This window comes from Pinus tabuliformis, chromosome 8 (genome assembly GCF_031772625.1).
Source record: "Pinus tabuliformis cultivar Carrire ecotype Pingquan chromosome 8, CPIR1, whole genome shotgun sequence".
NCBI lineage: Eukaryota > Viridiplantae > Streptophyta > Pinopsida > Pinales > Pinaceae > Pinus > Pinus tabuliformis.
In genome coordinates, this window is record NC_142294.1 from 1,234,083,469 (window position 1) to 1,234,111,172 (window position 27,704).

Consider the following 27,704-nt stretch of genomic DNA (forward strand, 5'->3'; position numbering starts at 1 on the left):
GCTATAATTACGAAGTTCTCGTCAATCCATCGTTGTACATGTGCCTTCAAGACAACTTCCTTGTGTTGAGTACCGTCCACTTGCTCCTTGAGTGCTTTATCATGTCGCATCCACATGACCCTCTCTGTAAGGGCTACCATCTATGCGATCCATTTTATTTCATCATATTATTGTTGTAGCTCGTGCGCCTCTATTTCTAGGCACTGTATATCCTCATCATCATGCAGAGTAGTGAGGATATCGAACTACTCTTCAAATAGCTTGGTACAATCCTTCACTGCACTGTTGATCTCTGTTATTCCGGCTATAATGGCACTGAAATGATGTTCCTTCACCTCTTCTGGAGTTGAAGGCTACACCTTCAATTGGAGCTCAGTTATCTAAAGGTTCAGCTCCAGCAGAACCTTGGCCATCTATTCCTTCACCTCGCGCAACCGTGCTGTGAGGTTCCAGATGCGTGCCTCCATTGGGTCTTCTGCTGGGATGTTCAACCCTGGGACCATCTAGTAGTCATCCTCAACCACTTGCAAAACCTTTCGGTTCTACACCACTATCTCATCGTGCTGCAAGCTCAACTATTCCATATTGATTTGTTGCTCGCTCATGACCGGGAGCATGCAACCCTCCCTAGCTCACAGTTCTGCAGTCACTCCGCCTTGCAGAACATAGAGCGTATCCTAAGGGAGCCCAGTTATGTTTATTCCAACTCCCTTCAGCACAGTTACCATAGGCCTGTTGGCCTCGTTTTTTGTAACCAGTGCTCCCTCTGGTAGTACTATAGTGTTGGTCATGTGGGCGCGCAACGTTTCCTTTGCCATGGCCATGCCTAGTGCGAAGTTGGTGGAGAGAGTACCAACCTCAGGAGTGTTCACATGTTACTCCTGTATCTATGCCCAGAGGGTCCCCAGCATTATCTGTTTTTCGTCAACGAACAGCTAGACGGCCTCCTGGTTTCATTTTTCATAATTTCCATCTATCTCTTATGAAAAAACACCAAATTCCATTTCACCTAGTGTTTCACCCTCAACCGTGTCATCCTCATGGAAATTAACTATCATTCCTTTGGAAATGCACATTCTTGTTCCCATGCATTATGTTTAAGATAAACCTTTGTACATATGAATCTAACCCTATCTTGGGGAATATTTATGGCATGATTATGATGGCGAGGTTCCAAATCTGATTCTAGCCAAATCTCACAAGATTCCAATGCACCCCCTAGTGTATGCTCAAATCTTCTTGGATGTGGTAAAGGAGCATCATGTTTTAACTCCTTCTCAATTTTAACCACTATGCATCGAGTCCTATGACCTTGGTCTTATATATCCTTTATTAACTTTATTACATGAACTTTTAACTCAGGGTTGTTATAGACCCCTCCTTTAGGGGAACACCATCCTCACTGTTCTATGCCACCTATGAACAAAAAGGCCATTGAAAAGAAAAATGTATTGCAGATGGAGCTTTATAACTTAGATCGATGTAGTATTTACAATGAACAACCCACTCCAAAGCAAAACCATAATTACAAACATGAAAACCATACCGCTTATTGGAGCTTTATAACGTAACTCATTGTGGTATTTATAATAAAAACCATACATAAATATGTACATATATCAAAAATTCATTTGCCTCCATTGGAAAATAATGAAGGATACATATCTTGCATCTGATCAACCATCTCCCATGTAGCTTCCTCATGCACAAATTGCTTCCTTCCAATGCATTTTAACTGCTCGATTTCTCTATTCCGGAGCATGAATTGTTTCCTCTACAACATGAAATGAGGTTCCATCTGGAATTCTCCTACTATCTCCACATGCATTATTGACCAATCAACCACATGATCAACATATTTCACACATATTTTAAGAAATTAAACATGGAAAACATCATGGAATTTCACTGTCAAAGGTAGTGTAAGTTTGTAGGCCACTAGCCTAATCCTCTCAAGCATCGCAAAAGGCCCACGATACTATGGTGATAACTTGGAACATGATCCAATCTTGAAGGATAACTTCTTGCGATTGATGCGTAATTACACATGATCCACAACATAAAACTCCTTAAATTCCCTATGATAATCTTCTTAACTCTCATGTCTATCCGGTGCTACCTTTAGATTCCTCTTGATAACCTGCATTTCCTGTTCCATCTCGACCATGATATATGGTACAATCAATACCCTATTCACTAGATCACTCCGACTGATGGGAGTATTACAACTGTGTCAATAGGTGCCTCAAATGGACTCATCCTCATTGACTCCTGATAACCAGTTGTGCAAGAAAACTCCGTTTGTTGATTATACTCCTCCCACCTCCTCTGCTGATGAATGACATACATCCTCAACATATCCTCCAATATCCTGTTGACCTCTCTATGTGTCTATATGTTTGTGGATGATAAGTTTTAATAAATGCCAACTCTCTATCCAAACCTGCAAACAACTCCTTCCAAAACTTGGAAGTAAAATTGCAATCCTTTTTTAAAATTATCTTCTTAGGAATACCATGCAATCTCACTATCTCCGGGATGAATACATAAGATAGCTTGCTCGTTGAAAAATTTGTCTTCACTGGACTGAAGTGAGATACCTTGCTCAGGCTATCAACCATAACCATTAAGGAAACGTGTTGCTTTAGTGTCCTCAACAAACATATAATGAAATACATGGAAATGACCTCCCATTTCCACTTTGGAATCAGAATAGGTTTTAACAAACCAACTGAGTTCTTATACTCAACTTTCACCTAACAACAGTCTAGACATATAGCAACAAACTCTACCACTTCCTTCTTCAAATTTGGCCAATAGTAGAACTTCTTAAAAATTGTCAACTTATTTTGATATCCTGGGTGACCTCAATACAACTTGACATGAAACTCCCTCAATATAATATTCTTGATATCACTATCATATGGCACATAGATCTTGTCCCAAAATCTCACCAAGCCATATGTCATGAGATGATAATCCACATCATGTTCACCTATACCCTGTTGCTATAACCTATGCCTAAGCTCCCTATATATGTCATCCTGTTCTCTTTCCTGTGAGATATGATCTTGTAAATATGTTCCATAAGAGCTCACAACTGCAACGTGGTTTACCTTCACTCTTCTCCCGAGAGAATCTACAACCATATTCTCATTTCCTTTAATGTTTCTGATCTCAAAGTAAAAATCACTAAGGGTATCCAACCATCTAGCTTGCTTGGAATTTAAATTATTTTGGTCAAATAGATGCCTCAATGCACTATGGTCACACATAAAAATAAATATTTTGCCAAGAAAATAATTCCTCCACATCTTCAAGGCATGAATAATAACAACCAACTCAAGATCATGAGTCACATAGTTCTTCTTGCACTCATTCAGTTTCCTTGAGTTGTAACACACCACCCATTCTTCCTACATCATGAATCCACCAAATCCTCTCTTGCAAGCATCCATACAACATAAACTCTTTATCTAGATTTGAAATCTTTGGAATTGGAGCATGTGTAAGGAAATACTTTAATATGTTAAAATTAGCTGCACATTCTTTTGTCCATTCAAATTTCTTTCCTTTCCTCTATAATTATTTAATATGATATGAAATCCATGATATGTTTTTGATGAACCTACTGTAGGAACCTGCTAACCCCATGAATGATCTAACCTCATACACATTTCTAGGAGCCTCCCATTCCATGATAGCTCTTATATTTTCCAAATCCACTACTATGATTTCCTTGGAGAAAACATGTCCCAAGTAATGTACATTTGTCTAAAAAAAATGCACATACTAAGCTTTACATACAACTGATGGTCTCTTAGAAATCTCAATACTACTACTAAATGTTCGACATGTTATTCCTCATTCATAGAATATATCAATATATCATTAATGAATGCAATCAAAATCTTGTTCAAGTAAGGACACAACAAAATATTCATCAAAAAAATGAAAGTATTTGGAGCATTAGCCAAACTGCAAGGAACCACAATAAACTCAAATCCCAAACCTGGTTTCGAAAGAAGTCTTGTATATATCCTATTCTTTGAGGCGCACTTGATGGTATCCTGATCTCAAGTCAATCTTTGAGAATAATGTTTCTCCCTTTAATTGATCAAGCACGTCATTGATCCTTGGAAATGGGTATGTGTTCTTTATCGTCACCTTGTTAAACTTCTTATAATCAATACACAACCTAAGAGTACCATCCTTATTATTTACAAACAATATTGGTGCACCTCAAGGCGACACACTTGGCCTAATGTATCCCTTGTCAATAACTTGCTTCAACTGAAACTTCAAATATACTAATTCTAGAGTGCTCATCCTATAAGGTGCCTTTGATGCTAGTGCTACTCCTCATACGGACTCAATAGAAAATTCCGCATCCCTATGGGGAGGCAACATCGCAATCTATGCTAGAAATACATCTTCAAATTGATGCAAGGAAGGGTACCTCTTAAGGACTTATGCATCCTCAACATACCTACCCTTGTAAATGGAAATATGGACTACAAACAATACACAACCCTTCCTACAATTGCACTTAGGCTGCATAGATGTAACTAGGATCCACGATGTAGGATTTTTCTTTCCCTACAAGATTCTCTTTTCCTCATTATCATCCAGGCACTAAATATCCTTATCATAGCAATCCACCTTAGTCCCATGAAGATAGAACTAATCTATACCCAAAAGCATAGTATATGATCCCAATGGAAGCAAATTTATATGTGCCTATGTAGGCATACCATTCAGCTCAAATGCAGAAGCTCTTACCATGAACTCTTTTCTTTATACCTATAACCAACTGCACCAACCAAGACATTGCATGCATTTATTTTCTCAGGTCAGGGTTAACATAACTATAATTTGATCCAGGGTCAATCAAAATAGAAACAAATCGATCACGGAGCTTACCTTCCATCTCAATAATAGATGCTTGGTGCTCCACCTACCTGTTATCCATTGCTACATATATCTAGGAATGATTTGTCCAACATCCCCAACTGTCTTTTCCTCTTGAGCACTGTAGATCTGAGGCTTGACACCCTGGCACATTAGACAATCCTTCTTGTGGTGATCTTTGTGAAAAATCTAGCACTGCCACAATTGTCTACCATCACCACTATTCTTCTATTCTCTATGCTGGGATCCATTACCCTTATCAGTTGCATTAAACTTCTTATAACAAACAAAATTATCTTTCTCACCTACAACCCGAGGTCTTTCCCACTTCGGTGGCAAGTTCCACTTATCTTTCTCATTCCCGTTCAAAATCATGCTTAGGCTCAACTTAACATTTTGATTTCTCATAAAAATTCTTTAGTTTTCAGATGTCTTCCTCTAGTGATCAAGGCTCATCAAACTCAATCTGGTTTATATATGCTGTTGGTAACCCACTGACGGACCTTTGAATCTTTTCTTTCTCATCCTTGAGGTAAGGAACATACCTCAACAAATCTAGGAACTTGCTAGTATACTCATCATCGGTAATACAACCCATCTACAGATCATAAAAATCCTTAGCTCTGTCATCGTAATATCTCTCAGATATGTACTTCTTCTTGAAGGGTCTTTTAAACTCATCCCAAATCAACTCTTCTTCTCAAATGCCTATGAAATTATTTACATCTTCCCACCAAATATTTTCTTTCCCTTTAAGACCGAAGGTAGTTATTTTAGCTTTAATGTTCTTTGAATAGTTGTGCAATATGGAGAATTTGTTCATCCCAAGAAACCATGCCTCTGCATCTTCTGGGTTCTTCATCTCTCTATCAAATGTAGGAGACTTGAATTTATTGAAATCCTTAGGAAAGTACTCATTCCTCCAATAATAATGATGACAGGGACAATGGTGATTATGTCTCGTAGATGGGGAACCAAAATGAAACACATACATACCAATCCTCCTGTCAGGTATACCCAATGATCTACCACCTATGAATGTGTCCCCTCTATCCAACCTATATCTTGACCGAGACCTATTACCATATGAGCCATTAGTCCTATTTTCACATTCTTGACTAATCCTTAGCTATCCCTATCTCTGAAAGTCTAAAAAAATCTGAAGGATGATTGCATAGATCCTGCCTAATTTTTATAGGCCTCAACCAACTTGTCATTATCTTCCTTGCAACTTTTGATATCTTCTTTTAAACACCTCAATATATTTTCTATATCAGGAAAATACTCATCTCCTTATTGCTCAACTTATTTGTAGGTAGAGTCATGTGAACTGTAGTCCACCATTTTTCTCATCATTTTTTATTCTATTCTTCCTACAAGCATGCCATGTTAGATAAACCAAATAGATACCACAATCAAAATCATACCTCAATGATGTTGAGGGGAGGCTTTCTCATCTGCAAAATAAATCCAAATTGCATGACACCTGTATAATCATAATCATATCAATATGGTAACATCATGCATGACAATACCAACTGCATACAGTGAGCTCATGCATGATAACCAAAACCAAGAAAATTCATGCGTAACAAAATGCATCTAGCCCATCTCGTTCAATTGTTTGAACCATGCTCTCATACCAATTTGTAACCACCCATCCACTTTTACCCACTTTTACCAGTTTGTCAGGGTAAACATGAGCTGAGGGTCGCTATGAAATGAATCAGCCTCCTAAGTACAGTAAAGGAAGTGGAATCCACAAACTGAAACTTTACTGACCTTCCTCAGGAGCTACAAGACCCATAGGAGCCAAACAATCATTCCAGGTGCCCAAACCAAAGATTACTTACCTTTTTTGTGATTTGGACTCCAAGATGCTTGCATAATAAGGAAATTTAGTGGTTTTAACCCTCGAGTCACATAGATAACCCTACCTCTGAGCGACTGCAGTCTATATCTTTTAGTTCTGAGCACGTGACGCCCAAATTTGAGCCACCTTTTTAGAGAAAATCTCTAGACCTCTGTCCAAAACTTGATAAAAAATTATATAACTATGAATGACACTAGTAGCGTACGTTTCATAAGATATGTTTTAGCGACTTCTGCTTACTTTTGCAATGTTTTGGGTTCTGGTACTGTTACTGTATTCTGGTTACAACATTCAAAGAAGTGATTGTTTGATTCAGTTTTGGTTAGTGTAAGGGTGATTGACTGATGCAGATATGTTTTGATGTTTGAATGATGCTATTGATGGATCTAGTCTAAAAATTTACAAAACGTGGTCCCTGGAAGAAAAGAAAAGATTGTATCCTTCTGTAGGTCAGCGCCTACTTACTAGTATATCAGCTAGTACAACAGCTAAGGGGGCTGTAGCTCCCTTCTAGGAGAAGCTGGAGAAAGATAAAACGTTGTAGCCTTCTACAGGTAGAAGCTTGCATACTGGTATAAGACTACAAAAGTACAAAAATATTGTAAAAAGAAGTTTCTTATTAAAAGAAGATAGAGACAAATTGCAGCAGGTGGTTTTCACCCACATTGGGTTTCCACCTTATATCTTGTGTTCTTGTGTGTGATTGTCTGCTCTATTTTTACTGTACCTGTTACTGATTATATGGTTCTGATACACATATTAAAGATCAACTGACTAAATAATTAGTTTACAAGGTGTACGCTGGTTTCTCTAAACACAGTTGCGTACATACACAAGTTGCATTATCTGAAGTAGTGTATATAAATCTGTTTATGGAAATGAAATATTTTTAAGTTGCTAATACTGATTCACCCCCTTCCCAGTATTATTTCCAACAATTGGTATCAGAGCAGGTCCTTCAGGAGAAGCTTGATCATTTAAAGGAAGATCTATCATCATGAGCAACTACGAAAAGGAGGCATCCATCAGGCCATCAATCTTTGATGGGAGCAACTTTATCTATTGGAAGGTAAGAACCACAACCTATCTTCAATCTCTTGGAATAGAAGTTTGGGATATCGTGGAAGGAGGATACACATTTCCATCAGAAACTCCTATAGATATGACAGGTAAAAAGCAGTATGAAACAAATGCAAAGGTTGTCAATACTCTATTGGGGAGTCTATCACAATCAGAATTCATCAAGCTTATGCAGCTCAAAACTACCAAATAAATATGGGACAAGATCATTCTAAGCTATGAAGGAGACGATCAAGTAAAACATGAAAAACTATAATCTCTCAAAATTCAATATGAAACTCTCAGAATGCACAATGATGAAAGTGTAGCTAATTATTTCTTACATATAGATGAGATTGTTAATTGCATGAAAAAATTGGGTTAAGAGATAAAAGAATTTACATTAGTTGAAAAGGTTCTAAGACCCTTGTCTCCTAAGTTTGAATCAAAAGTTTATACCATAGAAGAAAAGTACGATCTTCAGAGTATTACTATGTCACAACTGCACATAATCTTAACTACTTTTGAAATGAGAAAAGGGGCTCCATCAGACATGAGAGAAGGTGCATTCAAAGCTTAAGGAAAAGAAGAACTCAGTGAGTCAGGACATACATCAGAAGGATAGAAAGAAACAAATTTTTACAAGATCCTTCAATGGGGTTCTGGAAGATTCAGAGGCAAACTACCTTTCAAATGTTTTGCTTGTGGAAGAGTAGGTCATTATTTTTCCAAATGTCCTCACAAAGATAAGCTTAATAGAGGTTAGGAATAAAAAAAATGGAATAGAAAACAAAGTGTAAATAAAAAGAGCTACTATATGCATGAAGATGGTGATGGTTTATCAAATAGTGATGAAGATGAAAATATTAATGATTATAGACTTCTGATGACTTTTGAAGATGATGATTTCTTGGATGCTTTAGATGAAGATGGTCTCTATGAAGAAATTTCTAAACTTAAAATATATTTAGAAGAAAAAAATATGATTATAGATACTTTGACATTCCAACTTACTAAAAGGGAAAAACACAATGAAAAGTTAGAATGTGAAATTGTGGGTCTAAGAAAAGAAATTGAGAAAAAAAAAGATCTCAATCTTAGGTTTGCTAAAGGATCGGAAACTTCAGATGAAATTATCAAAGTGCAACATTATCCTTTGATAAAGATAGATCTTGGATATACTCAATAACTATCTCAAGCACAGAAGCCATCAACCTCCAAAATTTATCTAGATGCAGCAAGGAGAAGTGAACAGGTTGACAATCGTCGGCAGAGGCTTAAAACAGATCACCAGGTAAATTGACATCAATCTACTTCAAGGATGAAAAGAAGCTATAACCAACCACAGGTAAATCATTCTCAATTTACTTCAAGAATGAATGTCAATGGAAACTACAATCATCAGGTTAGTAGATTCGATAAATGCATGAATTTCTTTAATGGTCAATGTTTTTCATGTCATAACTTTGGACACAAAGCTGCTCAATGTATTGCTTACAAGGTCATTATAACTAGAGAAGCATGAAATCAAAGGAAGGTGACTAGGATCATAAAAAGGACCTACAATAACTTTTATGCTCTTGAAAATGAAATAAAATGCTCTATCTATAACAACTTCGGTCATGAAGATTCTGAATGCAAGAGTAAGTTTCAGCAAACATCTCAGAAAGAGAAAGCTTCATTGGGTCCCAAAACATGGAAAAAGAAAGAACTAGAAACCGAAAGATGTGGTATAGCCTTATATGCAGAAGGACAAGAAAATCAATGGTACATCGATAGTGGAAGCTCGAAACACATGATAGGTGATAAAGAAAAACTTCAGTTGTATAGTGCCTTAGAAAATGAAAGGAAGGTCTCATTTGGAAATTACACCCTTGCAGTGATTAAAGGTAAAGGCTCTTTTCTCTTAAAAGAAAAGGTCAAAGATGGAAATGTTATGTATGTTGATGGCTTAAAGCATAATCTCTTAAGTGCTAGTCAAATGAGTGACCAAGGAAATGAGGTAGTATTTCGATCAAATGGATGTGTTTTTCGTGAGCTTGATATAGGAGAAACAATGATCAAAGGCATAAGAACTCCAAATAATTTATACATACTCAAGGGAGGACAACAACAATGCTATCTAAGCAATAATGATGAACACGGGCTATGGCATAGAAGATTGCGGCATCTAAGCTTCCCTCAGATAAGGAAGGCATGCAAATACCAGGTTGTTCACGATCTTCTTGACATTAGAATTCCAGAAAATACAATATGCAATTCATGTCAATTTGGTAAGCAAACGAGAACCCATTTCCTTGAGAAGGAAGGATGAGCTACTAAGCCTCTTGAACTTGTCCATACTGATTTGTGTGGTCCATCAAGGAAAAAGTCACCTCGTGGAGAAGAATACTTTATATTGTTCATTGACGACTTTTCCAAAATGTGTTGGATAGGACTTCTGAAGCATAAAGATGAAGCATTTGAAAAGTTCAAAGCATTCAAAGCTTTGGTTGAAAATGAATCAGATCGCAAAATCAAATGCCTTAGGTTTGATTGAGGAGGGGAATTTACCTCGGATGAATTCTTCGACTTCTGTGGAGAACATGGAATAAGAAGGGAATTCTCTACTGCAAGGACTCCTCAGAAAAGAGTGGTAGAAATGTTGAATAGAAATGTTCAACAAATGGCTCGTGCTATGATAGATGAGTCTGGAACTCCTTCAACCTTCTGGGGTGAAGATGCATTTTCTGCCATCAATATTCTTAACAAAACGAATGTTCGGGTAAACAACAGTCAAACTCCTCATGAACTTTGGTATGGTAAGACTCCTAATGAAAAATACTTCAAAGTTTTTGGAAGAAAATGCTACATTAAAAGGGCTGATGAAAAAATTGGCAAGTTTGAACCTAGAGCAGATAAAAGCATTCTACTTGGTTACACTTCCTGAAGTAATAGATAGAAGTGTTATAATAAAAGAATAGGGAAAATTGTTGAAAGTATTGATGTTGTGATTGATTAAGCAAGCGAAAATCCAAAGCAGGTAAAAATTGAAGAGTGGGAAGAAGATGAGGATTATCCATCCACATCAGAGGCGCAAGAAGAAGAAACCAACGAAGCACCAAAAGAGAAAGTGAAGGAAAAAGAAAAGACTCTATCCAAATATGTTTAAAAAAAATCATCCAGAGACTCAAATTTTGGGACAGAAAGAGGCAGGTGTATAGAAAATAATAACTATTACAAAAGCTTCAAGCTATCTAGCATTGCTTTCCTCCATCGAACCACAAAATGTACATGAATCTTGAAAAGATGAAAGTTGGGTCAAGGCTATGAATGAAGAGCTTGAGAAAAATGAAAAGAATAATACTTGGGAAGTAGTTCCTAGACCTCATGATAAGAATATCATTGGAACCAAATGGATACTCAAAAGCAAGTTGAATAAAAATGGGGAAGTTGTTAGAAACAAGGCTAGACTTGTTTGTAAAGGATATGCTCAACAAGAAGGTATAGACTTTGAAGAAATTTTTTCACCTATTGCTAGACTTGAAGCCATAAGAATGTTCCTTGCTATTTCTAGCTTTCGGAAGTTCAAAGTATATCAAATGGATGTGAAATCTTCTTTTCTTAATGGAGATCTAGAAGAAGTATATATCGAGCAACCAGATGGATTCATCCTTGGAAATCATCCAAAACTTGTATGCAGACTCAGAAAGGATCTCTATGGTCTAAAACAAGCTCCAAGGGCATGGTATTATTGTCTTGACAAATACCTTCATCAACAAGTTTTTTCAAAACGATCAACTGATAGCAATCTATTTATAAAAATTGACAATGATAAATTGCTAATACTTGTGGTGTATGTTGATGATATCATTTTTGGAAGTAATGAAGAAGACATGAGTCAAAACTTTGCTTTGGTTATGTAGAAAGAATTTGAAATGTCTCTCCTTGGTGAATTCATATATTTCTTGGTTTACAAGTTCACCAAAATAAAGATGGTATTTTTCTATCACAAACCAAGTAACTTAAGCAGATCTTGAAGAAATATGGAATGGAAGATGCTAAACCAGTATGTACCCCTATGGTAACAGGATGCAGCCTCAACACAAATGTTGAATCAGCAGTAATACATCAACCAACCTCCAGATCTATGATTGGTAGTCTTCTCTATCTAACAAGCACTTGACTAGACATCATGCATGCAATAGGAATAGTTGGAAGATTCCAAGCAAATCCAAAGGAAGCACGCCTTCAAGCAGTCAAAAGAATTTTTAAATATCTTCAAGGGACACAAAACTTTGGTCTATGGTATCCCAGAGATTCAGATATTACACTTCATGCATATACATATGCAGATTGGGCAGGAAGCATGGATGACAGAAAAATCATTAGTGGTGGTGCACTCTTCATGGATTCTAGATTAGTGTCTTGGTTCAATAAGAAACAAAGTTCAATTGCATTATCTACATCTGAAGGAGAATATATGGCTGCTGCATCTTGTTGCACACAACTTCTTCGGATGATGCAAACATTGCAAGATATTCAAATCACTTGTACTCCACCCATCTCCATTCTATGTGATAATACAATTGCAATTAGTATTTCAAAGAATCTTATCATGCATTCCAAGACCAAGCATATAACTGTTAAATATCATTTTCTCCTGGAACAAGTGCTTGAAAATAAGGTCAATTTGGAGTATGTTCCCTCCATAGAACAGGTTGTTGATATATTCACCAAAACACTACCCAGAGAGACATTTGAATACCTCAGACAAAAGCTGGGAGTAGTTTATGCATCTTCTTTCAATTAACTGTTATCTGTTTCAGAGAAAAATGGGTGTACGTGAGTTTCATGAAGCGTATTCGCATACATACATCTGTTGCAGTGGATACAATTGTGTATATGTTGGTTTGAAGAATATCAGTGGGACACACTCATGATGAAAAGAGTCTGATATGGGTCTGCCAGTGATCATCTCGTACAGGTTCAGGAGGAGAATATACTTCTAATAATACATTGTTGGCATTATCTTAGTAGTTTTTGGTAAAATTTCACAGCTATTGGAACAACTACAAAGGGAGATCACGGTTGCTGATGGTGATTGACAGACGTTGTTGATGATAGTTGCTAATAACTATCTCGTTTTAGATATTTTGTCTCTATGTCATGTATATATTTACTATCAAGGTCATGTAATGACCTATTTTATTTCCCCACTATGCCTGGGGTGGATGATGTAATGTTCTTATCTTGTATAACCTTTGATGTATCCCCACTTGGCTGGGTAGATGAGTCAATCTTGGTATATCCACACTTGGTTGGGAGATGGATGTATGTATGAGATGTTGGTGATAGGAAGGTCATTTATAATGTATAGAGTCTTGTTCTTCTTGTAGAAGATCTTGTTGCAGACCTTGCTTATAGTCAGGGGGAGAATGAATAGCATAGTTTAGCATATGAGAGAATTCAACATGTCCTCAGGGGGTTCATAACCCTTTGTCCTTGATGACAAAGGGGGAGAGTGATAGTGACTTGGGGATGCCATCAAGTCCAAAGGGGGAGATTGTTGGCATTATGACACATGTTTGGCACTATGACACATGTGTTGTCCTTGATGGAAACTCACTCAGATGACACATCATAGTTTAGGCTCGTAGAATGAAGGAAAAAGAGGTATACACAGGTTTATCTTAACAAAGCCACGTATACACGCTGATTTGCCGACCAAAAGGCGTGTATGCATATGCACACACTTTCATGCAAGGAAAATAGCACACATGTTGGAAAACTTGATTTTGATCTGTGGTATTTGGTCCCTAGTATTTTGACCCGTGGTATTGATCCAAGGTATCTTGACCAAAGTTTTGACCCCAGGTATTTGGTCCAAGGCATTTCTTCTAAGTGGTTTTGGACCATGGTATTGAGTAAGGCATAAGATTATAAAAAGAGGAGGAGATCATTAGGTAAAGGCACTCAAGCATTGAATATCTTATGAAGAGCAAGATCTAGAATACTGGTCATTGGGTTATGGTGCATAGCTGGATCTGAATCAAGGAGGAACTTGAGCACTTGAAGAAGGATAAGTTCTATTGATGGGTCAAGATCTTAAGGTATGAAGAGAAGTGCCTTTGTGTGATTTTAATCTCTTGTATTTCTTACATGTCTTGATCTATAATATGATTTAGGTATAACTGATGTCTGAATAGTTGAAAAAGGGTAAATCACCTTTTACAGATCTATATGCAGGTTCAATATAGAAAAGGTGTGTATACATGTTGGTTCGGCAATTCAAAATAACGTATACAAAGGTTTTCCTTTATATATTAGCGTATGCATGCAAGTTCTACATATTGAAGTAGCATACATCTCAAAAATATGTTTTAGCTACTTCTGTTTATTGTTGCAGTGTTCTGGGTTCTGGTTGGGTTCTGGTACTATTACTGTATTCTGGTTACAGTATTCAGAGAAGTGATTATTTGATTTAGTTTTGGTTAGTGCAAGGGAGATTGATTAATGCAGATATATTTTGATGCTTGATTGATTCTATTGATGGAACCAATCTGGAAATTTATGAAACGTGGTCCTTGGAAGAAAAGAGAAGGTTGTAGACTTGTGTAGGTTAGCACCTACGTATTAGTATATCAGCTAGTACAAGAGTTAAGGAGATTGTAGCTCCCTTCTATGAGAAGCTGGAGAATGAGAGAAGGTTGTAGCCTTTCGTAGGTAGAGGCCTACATACTGGTATAAGACTGCACCAGTACAACAATATTGTAAAAAGAAGTTTCTTATTAAAATAAGATAGAGATGAATTGCAGTAGGTGGTTTTCACCCACATTAGGTTTCCACCTTATATCTTGTGTTCTTGTGTGTGATTGTCTACTCTATTTTTACCCTAAATGTTACTGCTTGTATGGTTCTGATACACAGATTAAAGATAAAATGACTAAATAATAAGTTTACAAGGTGTACGTTGGTTGCTCTAAACACAATTATGTACATACGCAAGTTGCGTTATCTGAAGTCGCATATCTAAATTTGTTTATGGAAATGAAATATTGTTAAGTTGCTAATACTGATTCATCCCCCCTCTTAGTATTATTTCCAACAGTTCACATGTTTGCAACAAATATTATGGTCTTGTTCCATAATAGGCATATGTTAAAATCATTAAATTCTCCAATTGCATGATTTGTTGCTGAGAATTCAAGGCGTTCATAAATCCTTGGTGTTGATGATGATTAATTGGACCATGAATTTTTGATGTGTCGTGATTAGCATGTTATGTTGACATGTAATTTATGGGTTCAAGCTATCTTGGTGAATGGGGCACTTGGTTATGTTAAGGATATATTTTATACGCCTACCTCTAAGCTACCTCAACTTCCAATGTTCACAACTGTTGTTTTTGATAAGTATGTTGGTGTTCCATTTGATGGAAAATCCAAAAATTGCCCCTATCACACCAATGATAAGAGGAAATTGAAAACAAATTCCTTTAATGATGACATGGGCTCTTACAATCCACAAGTCACAGGGATTGAATTTAGGGAGAGCGTCAGTTGATATCGGGACTAAAGAGCAGCAAAGCCTTACCTTCATAGCCATATCGAGAGTGAAATCAATAGATGGTTTATGCATTGCACCACCTTTCTCTTTTCAAAGTTATGCCAAGATGAAATATAGCACATATGTTACAATCAGGAAGAAAGAAGAGCAATTGAACTCCATATCTCTATGACATAAATAATAATAACATTGTGACCTTCTTTATAGTATGTTTTTTGAATTTCTTTTATTGTCCTCTTGATTTACTTTTAATATAATAATCATTTTCATATATTTATGAGATTAATAAATCCACCATATTCATAGTAATATTTGAGAAAGTTGTTTACATCATTTTTCATGTTGTTCAATTGACCTTTTTTCTAAGTGCCTACTGTTCTTTTCTTTGCAAGAGACCACTCAGACATAAACAATGAGTTATATGAACCAATCATTGAAAATTATTTTTATAATGAGTTCATATTGATATTAATATTGTGGATTCATATTACATCATGAAATGCAAAAATGGATGTTTTGAACCATCACCATGGCTTCTTTATAGTATGTTTTTTGAATTTCTTTTATTGTCCTCTTGTTTTACTTTTAATATAATAATCATTTTCATATATTTATGAGATTAATAAATTTATCATATTCATAGTAATATTTGAGAAAGTTTTTTACATCATTTTTCATGTTGTTCAATTTACTTATTTTAAGTGCCTATTGTTATTTTCTTTGCAACAGACGATTCAGACATAAACAATGACTTATATGAACCAATCATTCAAAATCATTTTTATAACTAGTTCATATTGATATTAATATTGTGGATTCATATTACATCATGAAATGCAAAAATGGAGGTTTTGAATATTGGCCATCACCATGGCGAATATTCATTTTTCGAATATTAACCACAATTTTATCTATTTCCACGGGTTTTTATATTGTATTGTGAAATGATGCTTATATTTGTAGAAATTGTTATATCTTTTGGTTCATGTAACACTAGATTGCTTTTTTCATGTAACATTATAACATTAAGTTTTTTAACATAAATACAAATGGGGTGTTACGTTTTATATATATATATATATATCTTTGTGTGTGTGTATTTGTTGGAGCTATAAGTTTTCTTTCCTATATTCAGAACAAGTTTGATAGAAATCATGTGTTCCATGCTACCTTTATTGATGATCATATTTGTGAGCTAGATCAAACAAAAACACATGTAAAATACTTGTTACATGTGCACTAGAGGGAGTCTAGGAGAAGAACAAGAAGGAATTGGCTGGAAAGCATTAACTATCATGATCATTATCCTATTGATTTGAATTGGTGGTACTTTTGTCATCGGTCTAGTTGTTTTTTGGAAGAGGCTGCTCCATAGATTACTTTTGATGGAGTGTTTCAACTTCAATTTTTTAGTGGTTAAGACTCAATGTTCTTTCTGTGGTTGCAATGTTGGTGAAATTGATTTTTTTTTTTCTCGTTGTTGTTTTTAAGAACAAAATTCTATAGCTCTAGTCTTAAAATGTCCTATTATGTTGTTCTTCTTTAAATCCAACGTGTGCAATTTAGATGTATTTTTTGCATTTATGTTCCTTTGTTCCAATGGCAGCGTTAATATTTTATTTATTTCTCCTGCATTTGAGATTGTTATTGTATTTTTTGTGGAGCCCTTCACTTTTATCACGTCTTTCATAAATGAAAATATTGTTTACATTTATAATATTATTGTTGGGCTTTCATGTTCTAGGTGTTTATATCAATATTCTTGATATTTATACTATTAATACATTCATGTATTGATATCTATGTATTTATGGCTTAAAATTTATTTATTGTTTATAATGTAGTGATATAAATGTGTTATTACTAATGTGATGATGATTTATCATTTTTTAATGCTTTATGATTTGCAATGTGGTTCTTACATTGGTTTTGGTTTATGTTTTGTATTAACGATTTCTATTATAGCATTATTTATGTTTATAGTATTGATGCCATCGATTTAGGGCTTAGGTTCGGTTTACTATTTCGTTGGGTTTATAATATTAAATGATTAGGCTTATTTTTTATTTAAGTTTGTAATATTAATAAGTCCTTCAGTTTATGATTTATTTCCTTTGGTTTATTAATCCCCAATATTAAGGTTTAAATAACAGTGCTAATGTTTAATATTAATCCCTTATGTTTACAATGTTTATACCTTCAATTTATTAATGTGTTGCTTTCATAGTATTAACAATCCATAGGGTTTATTGATCCCTTATGTTTATAATATTCATAATCTCATGGGTTGATCAATCCGTTGGGTTTAAAATATTAATTCCTATGTTTTATTAACCACTTTTTTTTTAATATTGATCCTCTGCCATTTTTTGTCCCTTGGGTTTCTAATATTTTTCCCTTGGGTTTATTAATTCCTTAGGTTTATAATATGAAATGCTTGGGTTTATTCATTCTTCAAATTTTTAATATTAATAAGTACTTTTATTTATCATTAATCCCTTGGTTTTATTAATCCTCTGACCTTAAAAACTTAATTGTTGGGGTTTATTAAGCATTTGTGTTTTAATATTAGCTCGTTGGGTTTATTGATTCCTTGGGTATATTGATTCCTTTCATTTATTACTCATTTTTTTATAATATTAATGCCTTGGGTTTGTAATATTAATAATCACTTCATTTTATAAAACCTTAATATTAAGGGTTAAATATTTGTCCAACTATTTATGATTATGTCAATATCACAATAGATTAATCTAATATGGAAATCAACCATGGTCAACCATGTTTATTTTAGGGTTTATAATAATCATGTTATGGTTTATATGCATTGGGTTTATAATTTTTATCCCTTAGGTTTATTATTCCCATGGGTTTATAATATCAATCCTTTCGGTTTATTAATCTAAGGGTTCGTATTCCTAGTTTTTAATATTATCCAACGATGGTCAACAATAAACAACCATGTTCGACCATGATCAAGCATTGTCCAAAATCAATCGCTTGGGTTTATTATTCCCCATTCAACGATGGTTTATTATGATTTCAACTATGGTCAACCATGGCCCAATATGGAATTGTGATAAGGATTGTCTCAATATGAAAAACGACGATGGTGAGTCATATTTATTTTAGCGTTTATAATATTTGTCTTAAGGTTTATATACATTGGGTTTATAATATTAGTCCCTTGGGTTTAATATTATTCCCTTAGGTTCATAATCCCTTGGGGCTTTAGTGTTAATCCCTTGGCTTTATTATTCATTTGGGTTTATAATATCAATCCCTTGGGTTTATATTATTATTCCCTTTTTTTTGATAGTATTCCCTTAGGTTCATAATCCCTTGGGGTTTTAGTATTAATCCCTTGGGCTTGTTGTTCCTTTGTGTTTATAATATCAATCTCTTGGGTTTATTATTCCCGAGTCAAACATGGTTTATTATGATGTCGACCATGGTCCAACATGAAATTGTGATAAGGATTGTCTCAATATGAAAATCAATGATGGTCGATCATGTTTATTTTAGTGTTTATAATATTTATCATAGTGTTTATATATGTTGGGTTTATAATATTAGTCCCATGGGTTTAATATTAGTCCCTTGGGTTCATAATCCCTTGGGGTTTTAGTATTAATCCCTTCGTTTTATTATTCCTTTGGGTTTCTCATATTAATCCCTTGGGTTTATATTTCCTTAGGCTTATAATATCGACCATGGTCAACCATTTTCATTCATAGCCAACCATGGCGAACCATTATTGAATTTCACATTGTTACAAGGATTGTCTCACCATGAAAATAAATCATGTTTATTTTAGTCTTTGTAATATTTATATTTTGGTTTACAAATGTTGGGTTTATAATATTAGTCCCTTGGGTTTAATATTATTCAATTGGGTTCATAATCCCTAGGGGCTTTGTATTCATCCCTTGGGTTTATTATTCATTTGGGTTTATAATATCAATCCCTTGGGTTTATTATTCACTTAGGTTTATAATATCAATCATGGACAACCATTGTCAATCATAGGAAACCATGGTCAGCCATGGTTGAATGTCGGATTATGACAAGGATTGTCTCACCATCAAAATAAATAATGTTTGTTTTAATGTTTGTAGTATTTATATTTGGGTTTACCAATGTTGAGTTTATACTATTAGTCCCATGGTTGAATGTCGCATTTTGAAAAAGATTGTCTCACAATGAAAATAAACCATGTTTATTTTAGTGTTTGTAATATTTATATTTAGGCTTACCATATTAGTCCCATGGTTCAATGTCACATTTTGACAAATATTGTCTCACCACGAAAATAAACCATGTTTATTTTAGTGTTTGTAATATTTATATTTGGGCTTACCATATTAGTCGCATCGTTCAATGTCACATTTTGACAAATATTGTCTCACCATGAAAATAAATCATGTTTATTTGGGTCTTTGTAACATTTATATTTGGGTTTATGAATGTTGGATTTATAATATTAGTCCCTTGGATTTAATATTATTCCCTTGGATCCATAATCCCCTGGATTTTTAGTATTAATCCCTTGTGTTTATTGTTCCTTCATGTTTATAATACCAATCACTTGGGTTTATTATTCCCAAGTCGAACATTGTTTATTATGATGTCAACCACGGTCCAACATGGAATTGTGATAACGATTGTCTCAATATGAAAATCAACGATGGCCGATCATGTTTATTTTAGTGTTGATAATATTTATCTTAGTTTTTATATACGGTGGGTTTATAATATTAGTCCCTTGAGTTTAATATTATTCCCTTGGCTTCATAATCCCTTGTGGTTTTAGTATTAATCCCTTCGTTTTATTATTCCTTTGGGTTTCTCATATTAATCGCTCAGGTTTATTACTCTCTTAGGTTTATGATACCGATCATGATCAACCATTGTCATTCACAGCCAACCATGGTCAACCATTGTTGAATTTCACGTTGTGACAAGGATTGTCTCACCATGAAAATAAATCATGTTTATTTTAGTATTTGTAATATTTATATTTCTATTTACGAATGTTGGGTTTATAATAATAGTCCCTTGGTTTTAATATTATTCAATTTCATTCATAATCCCTAGCAGTTTTAGTATTATTCCCTTGAGTTTATTATTCATTTGGGTTTATAATATCAATCCTTTGGGTTTGTTATTCCCTTAGGTTTATAATATGGATCATGGTAAACCATTGTCAATCATAGCCAACCATATTCAACCATGGTTGAATATTGCATTGTGACAAGGATTGTCTAACCATCAAAATAAATCATGTTTACTTTAGTTCTTGTAGTACTTATATTTTAGTTTACCAATGTTGGGTTTACACTATTAGTCCCATGGTTGAATGTTGCATTTTGACAAAGATTGTCTCACCACTAAAATAAACCATGTTTATTTTAGTGTCTATAATATTTATATTTGGTCTTACCATATTATTCCCATGCCTCAATGTCATTTTTTGACAAATATCGTCTCACCATGAAAATAAACCATGTTTATTTTAGTGTTTGTAATAAATATATTTTGGCTTACCATACTAGTTGCATGGTTCAATGTCACATTTGGACAAATATTTTCTCACCATGAAAATAAATCATGTTTATTTTGGTCATTGTAATATTTATATTTCAGTTTACAAATGTTGGGTTTCTAATATTAGTCCCTTGGGTTCAAAAACCCTTGGGGTTTTAATATTAATACCTTGGGTTTATTATTCATTTGGGTTTATAATATCAATCCCTTGGGTTTATTATTCCCTTAGTTTTATAATATTAATAATGGTTAACCATGTTTGAATGTCGAATTGTGACAAGGATTGTCTCACCATCAAAATAAACCATGTTTATTTTAGTGTTTGTGGTATTTATATTTGGGTTTACCAATGTTGGGTTTATAATATTAGTCCCATGGGTTTAATATTATTCCCTTGGGTTCATAATCCCTTGGGTTTATCATTCCCTTAGGTTTATAATATCGATCATGGTCAACCATTGTCAATCATAGCCAACCATGGTCAACCATGGTTCAATGTCACATTGTGACAAGGATTGTCTCGCCATGAACATAAATCATGTTTATTTTAGTCTTTGTAATTTTTATATTTTCGTTTATGCATGTTGGTGTTTACAATATTAGTCCCTTGGGTTTAATAATATTCAATTGGGTTCATAATCCCCAGGGGATTTAGTATTAATCCATTGGGTTTATTTTTCATTTGGGCTTATAATATCAATCCCTTGGGTTTATTATTCCCTTAGGTTTATAATACCAATCATGGTCAACCATTGTCAATCATAGCCAATCAAGGTCAACCATAGTTGAATGTCACATTGTGAAAAGGATTGTCTCACCACCAAAATAAATCATGTTTCTTTTAGTTTTTGTAGTATTTATATTTGGGTTTAGCAATGTTGGGTTTATAATATTAGTCTCATGGTTGAATGTCACATTTTCACGAAGATTGTCTCACCATGAAAATAAATCGTGTTTATTTTAGTATTTGTAATATCTATATTTGGGTTTACCATATTAGTCCCATGGTTCAATGTCACATTTTGACAAATATTGTCTCACCATGAAAATAAACCATTTTATTTTAGTGTTTGTAATATTTATATTTGGCCTTACCATATTAGTCCCATAATTCAATGTCACATTTTGACAAATATTGTCTAACCATGAGAATAAATCATGTTTATTTTGGTCTTTGTAATATTTATATTTGGGATTACGAATGTTGGGTTTATAATATTAGTCCCTTGGGTTTAATATTATTCCGTTGGGTTTATAATCCATTGGGCTTATTACTCATTTGGGTTTATAATATCAATCCCTTGGGTTTATTATTCTGTTAGGTTTATAATATCAATCATGGTCAACCATGGTTGAATGTCACATTGCAAAAAATATTGTCACAACACGAAAATGAATCATGTTTATTTTAGTCTTTGTAATATTTATACTTTGGTTTACCAATGTTGGGTTTATAATATTAGTCCCTTGGGTTTAATATTATTTGCTTGGGTTCATAATCCCTTAGGTTTTAGTATTAATCCCTTCGGTTTATTATTCATTTGGGTTTATAATATCAATCCCTTGGGTTTATTATTTCCTTAGGTTTATAATATAAACCATGGTCACCCATTGTCTATCATAACCAACCATGGTCAACCGTGTTTGAATGTTGCATTGTGACAAGGATTGTCTCACCATCAAAATAAACCATGTTTATTTTAGTGTTTGTAGTATTTATATTTGGCTTTACGATTGTTGGGTTTATAATATTAGTCCCATGGGTTTAATATTATTCCCTTGGGTTCATACTCCCTTGGGGATTTACCATTAATCTCTTATTTTTATTATTCTTTTAGGTTTATAATATCAATCCCTTGGGTTTGTTATTCCCTTAGGTTTATAATATTGATCATGATCAACCATTGTCAACCATAGCCAACCGTAGTTGAATGTCACATTATGACAAATATTGTCTAACCATGAAAATAAATCATGTTTATTTTAGACTTTGTAATATTTATATTTGCGTTTATGAATGTTGAGTTTATAATATTAGTCCCTTGGTTTAATATTATTCAATTGGATTCATAATCCCTTGGCGTTTTAATATTAATCCCTTGGGTTTATTATTCATTTTTCTTTAAAATATCAATCCCTTGGGTTTATTATTCCCTTAGGTTTATAATATCAATCATGGTCAACCATTGTCAATCATAGCCAACCATGGTCAACCGTGGTTGAATGTCGCATGGTGAAAATGATTGTCTTACAATCAAAATAAATCATGTTTATTTTAGTTTTTGTAGTATTTATATTTGGGTTTACCAATTTTGGGTATATAATATTAGTCCCATGGTTGAATGTCGCATTTTGACAAAGATTGTCTGACCATGAAAATAAACCATGTTTATTTTAGTGTTTATAATATTTATATTTGGGCTTACCATATTAGTCCCATGGTTTAATGTCACATTTTGACAAATATTGTCTTACCATGAAAAAAAATCATGTTTATTTGGTCTTTGTAACATTTATATTTGGGTTTATGAATGTTGAGTTTAAAATATTAGTCCCTTGGGTTTAATATTATTCCCTTAGGTTCATAATCCCTTGGGGTTTTAGTATTAAGCCCTTGGGTTTATTATTCATTTGAGTTTATAATATGAATCCCTTGGGTTTATTATTCCCTTAGTTTTATAATATCAATCATGGTCAATCATTGTCAATCATAGCAAACCATGGTCAACCATATTTGAAGGTCGCATTGTGACTAGGATTGTCAGACCATCAAAATAAGCCATATTTATTTTAGTGTTTGTAGTATTTATATTGGTTTTACCAATGTTGGGTTTATAATATTAGTCCCATGGGTTTAATATTATTCCGGTTGATAATCTAATATTATTATGAGTTGTTCTTATTATTAATTAATATTAATAATATTGAGTTTATATTATTATTATAATAATTATATAATAATATATATAAATAATATGGTGGTTATTATTTATATAATTATTAATAATAATAAATAGTTGGTGTTGAGAAAAATACCCATAGTAGTTATTAATGTGGTTGATATAAGTCTATTGGCCTATATCAATCATATTGGGAAAAATGGTTTTATATATGTTTCATATATGCTTATTAACCTATATCAACTACATTAGTAAAAGTGATTATGCTAGTAGTTAATTATAACTGTTTGTGATATCTCGTACGCATTTAGTTGAAAATGGTTACATGCTAATACCTTCAATATAACTTCCTTCTTTAAATTAGATGTTTTTAACATGGATGATCTTGATTTAACATTTTTATTCATGGATATGGATAGGCACTTGAAAAATCTATATTAATTAGTTAAACTATTTGCAAGAATAATGACATAAAATCAGTGTAATTATTTATATTTTGAAAAATCTGTGACATAGTTATCATATTGCCAATTAATTTAATGGCATAAAATCAGTGTAATTATTTATATCTCAAAAAATAAATCTGTGACATAGTTATCATGTTGCCACTTAATTTAGTGATGGCATTGTATTTTGTAGCAATCATAACAAAAAATTTTATTTATCTTTTAATTATAAATTTAAAAAATATTTTTTTCAATAATATTTAAATATAAATTCGAAATTAAGCATTTTAAATTTTACACATTCAATCACCATAACTATTGGATTAAGTAACCTTTTCCATTTTGATTAGTAAATCCAGTCCATATGACTTCCAGCTTAGGGATAGATCGTTGAGCCAAGGAGATTACAACCAGGAGACCTTGACTCTGGGTTTTGATTCTTTACAGGGCATTCGAATTCGGATGCGGGCATACCAATGGAGGGAACATTAATGGAACATCTGGGCTTTTAGGACATAATTGCCTTTCCTGCCCAGACAAAAAGCAAATATAGCGGCCAATTCTCTTACTGCCTTCCGGATTCGCTATCGTCCTCGTCAACGGGCTCGCTCAGCGTCGGTCAGAGTTCGATTCCTGCCACTGCCGCTTTCACCCCTCTCCTCTCAAATTCAGATTATCCCAGCTTCTATTTCGTGGGATTAAACGGAATAAGCGTCGGAGGCGAGAGGCTCTCGATTTCCACTGCTGCTCTTACAGGAGAAGGCACAATTGTGGATTCTGGAACAATCATAACTCGGCTTTCCCTAGACGCATGCGATGGCCTGAAGACTTCGTTCCGGAGCAATACCGATAACCTTCCGAGCGCCAAACCGGAGTTGCTCCTGGACACCTGCTACGACCTGTCTGGCTCCACCCAGGTCAACCTTCCCACTATAACATTTCACTTCGCGAACAATGCGGATGTGACTGTGACCGAGAAGGGGATTTTGTTTTCCATTACGCATGACCGATCTCAGACGTGCCTATGGATTGCAGGTAATTTTTATATGTGAATATGGACAACCATAATAAAACAGGTTCAATTACAGTGAAGAAATTGTTAACCATAGTGAAACATGGTGAAAACTTAGTGATATTAATAATAGTCGCACATTTTAATGAGTTTAATCATAATCAATCATCATCAAATATGATTACACTCATTAACTATGATTGACCATAGATAATTATGGTCATCATAGTCAACCATTGTCAATCATAATTAATTAACTCTCTTTAACATTGTTGAACTTCATCACCTATGGTCATCCATGGGAAATCAAGGAAAACCAAAGTGGATCATGATCATAATTTGTCAAACATGGTCACCATATTGAACATTTAAACCTCAAGATCAACCCATGCCCAACATGGCCAAGTATTGTTAAGGCATTATTAATGGTCCAATAAAGTCAACCTCAACATGGCCAACCATTGTTAATATGGTCAAATTAGGTCAACCTAGGTCACCATGGTCAACTATAATCTTCCATTATTAATATAATCAACCATAACGTTAATAATATTATTAATAATCCCTTATTGAGTTTATAATAGTAATAATTCCTTGGGTTTATAATATTAATCTCTTGGGTTTCTTAATCCCAAGGGTCTACAATAATAATTCCAAGGTTATTTTTTTATTACTCCCTCACATTTGTAATATTAATCCCAAGGCTTTATAATACTAATCTTAGCACTTACAATTTTAGGATTTAATATATTAATCTTATGGTTTATAATAATTAATCTAACGGTTTAAAATATTTGGTTTTAAGATGTTAGGGTTTATAACATTTACTTTAATGTGAGAGTTTAATATTGTGATGTTGGAATGGTACAGTAATGTCTGCAATGTCGCATTGTGACAAATTTTTTGTGAATGAGACAATGAATCTAGCGATGACGGTCACAATGTTACATTGCATTGCAATTTATTCAATGTCGCAATGTGACATTTCAAAATTGTGATTTAATATTTGGACTTATAATAGTATGGTTTCTAATATTAGATTTTATAATATTGTGTTTATAATATTAGGAACGTACTTGAATATCCCTAATCTACAACAACACTTCTCTATTCTATTAAGAAGAGTCTTTTCAATATAAATCATATAGAAGAAAAAAATTTCCGACGCATTTCGAACCAACTAGTGTGATTCATCTGGTCTTCATGATGAACCATGCTAGCTGGTTCGAAATGGATCGGCAAAAAATTTTCCTATGTGATTTTTATTGAAAACAATCTACTTTTCTATTCTTTTAATTTTTTTAGTTGCATCATAGATTACAAAAGTATATCAATGTCATTGTGGGAAATGAAAGCTTAAGAAACACAAGGAAAATTGTTTTCAAAATTTTAATTTAATAAATTGGTTTATTATTGGGTTTCAAAAAAATTAGCATTCAAAAAAGGAAAATATGAAATATGGAAATACTCATAAAAAATTAGCTCTCTTCCTGTCCACCCCACGATACTAAAGAAATTAAGATTCCATTAATCTGGATATGTTACTTGAAATTATATATATATATATATATATATATATATATATATCCCTAAGTAGTTACGCAAAACATATGTTTTATAAAGGGAGGTTGCCCTCTTTGCAGGCCCTATGGAATATCAACACACACATTTCAAGTAACTTAGTTTTATTAGAAATATTATTTTTATTTTTATTTTAGCATTAATTTAATTAATTCTAATTAATTTTAATATCAGTCCAATCACTTATAATATTGAAGCTTATATATTATGATTTAATATTGGATTTTATAATCTTATGGTTTATAATATTAACCCACTAAGTTTTAATACTAATCTCTTGGGTTTATAATATCAATAATTCGTCGATTTTATTAATCCCCGGAGTTTAGAATATTAACCCCTTGGGTTTATAATATTAATCTCGAGGGTGTATAATAATGTTGGGTTATACAATGTCATGGATTTTAATATTTTGTTTTTACTATTAGGGTTTAGAAAGGCACGTATACACATTGGTTCTGCATATCAAAACAACTTATACATCTTAAATTTGATTTGTAGATATGTACGCAGGTTCACCTTGAGAAAAGAGCATATGCATGTAGGTTTGATGCATTCGAGTAGCATATACCTCTTAAAATATGCTTTAGCTGCTTCTGTTTGTTGTCGCAGTGTTCTGGGTTCTGGCTTGAGTTCTGGTTACTGTATTTTGGTTACAGCATTCTGAAAGATCAGGGTTGTCAAAGTGATTGGTTGATTTGGTTGTGGTTGGTACAAAGAAGATTGGTTGATGCAGATATATTTGATGATTGAATGAAGCTGCTGATATATCCAGTCTGAAAATTTATGAAACGTGGTCCTTGGAAGAAAATAGAAGGTTGTAGCCT

The 27,704-nt window shown here is 33.7% G+C and overlaps 1 protein-coding gene across 1 annotated transcript; it reads left to right on the plus strand.

Annotated features, from left to right (window-relative positions):
* The first annotated feature begins 693 nt into the window (after positions 1–693).
* On the plus strand, positions 694–25,336 carry LOC149239852 (aspartyl protease family protein At5g10770-like). The gene is made up of 2 exons (XM_089369989.1): positions 694–849; positions 24,797–25,336. The coding sequence occupies exons 1-2, from the start codon at positions 694–696 to the stop codon at positions 25,334–25,336; spliced, it is 696 nt and encodes a 231-aa protein (XP_089226115.1).
* Positions 25,337–27,704: the final 2,368 nt, after the last annotated feature.

Excerpts from the sequence above, each read along its gene's own strand:
- LOC149239852 (XM_089369989.1), top strand. The coding sequence starts at position 694 with ATGTTTATTCCAACTCCCTTCAGCACAGTTACCATAGGCCTGTTGGCC. Across the intron at positions 850-24,796 it reads GTGCGAAGTTGGTGGAGAGA|GACATAATTGCCTTTCCTGC; the intron begins GTACCAACCTCA and ends CTGGGCTTTTAG.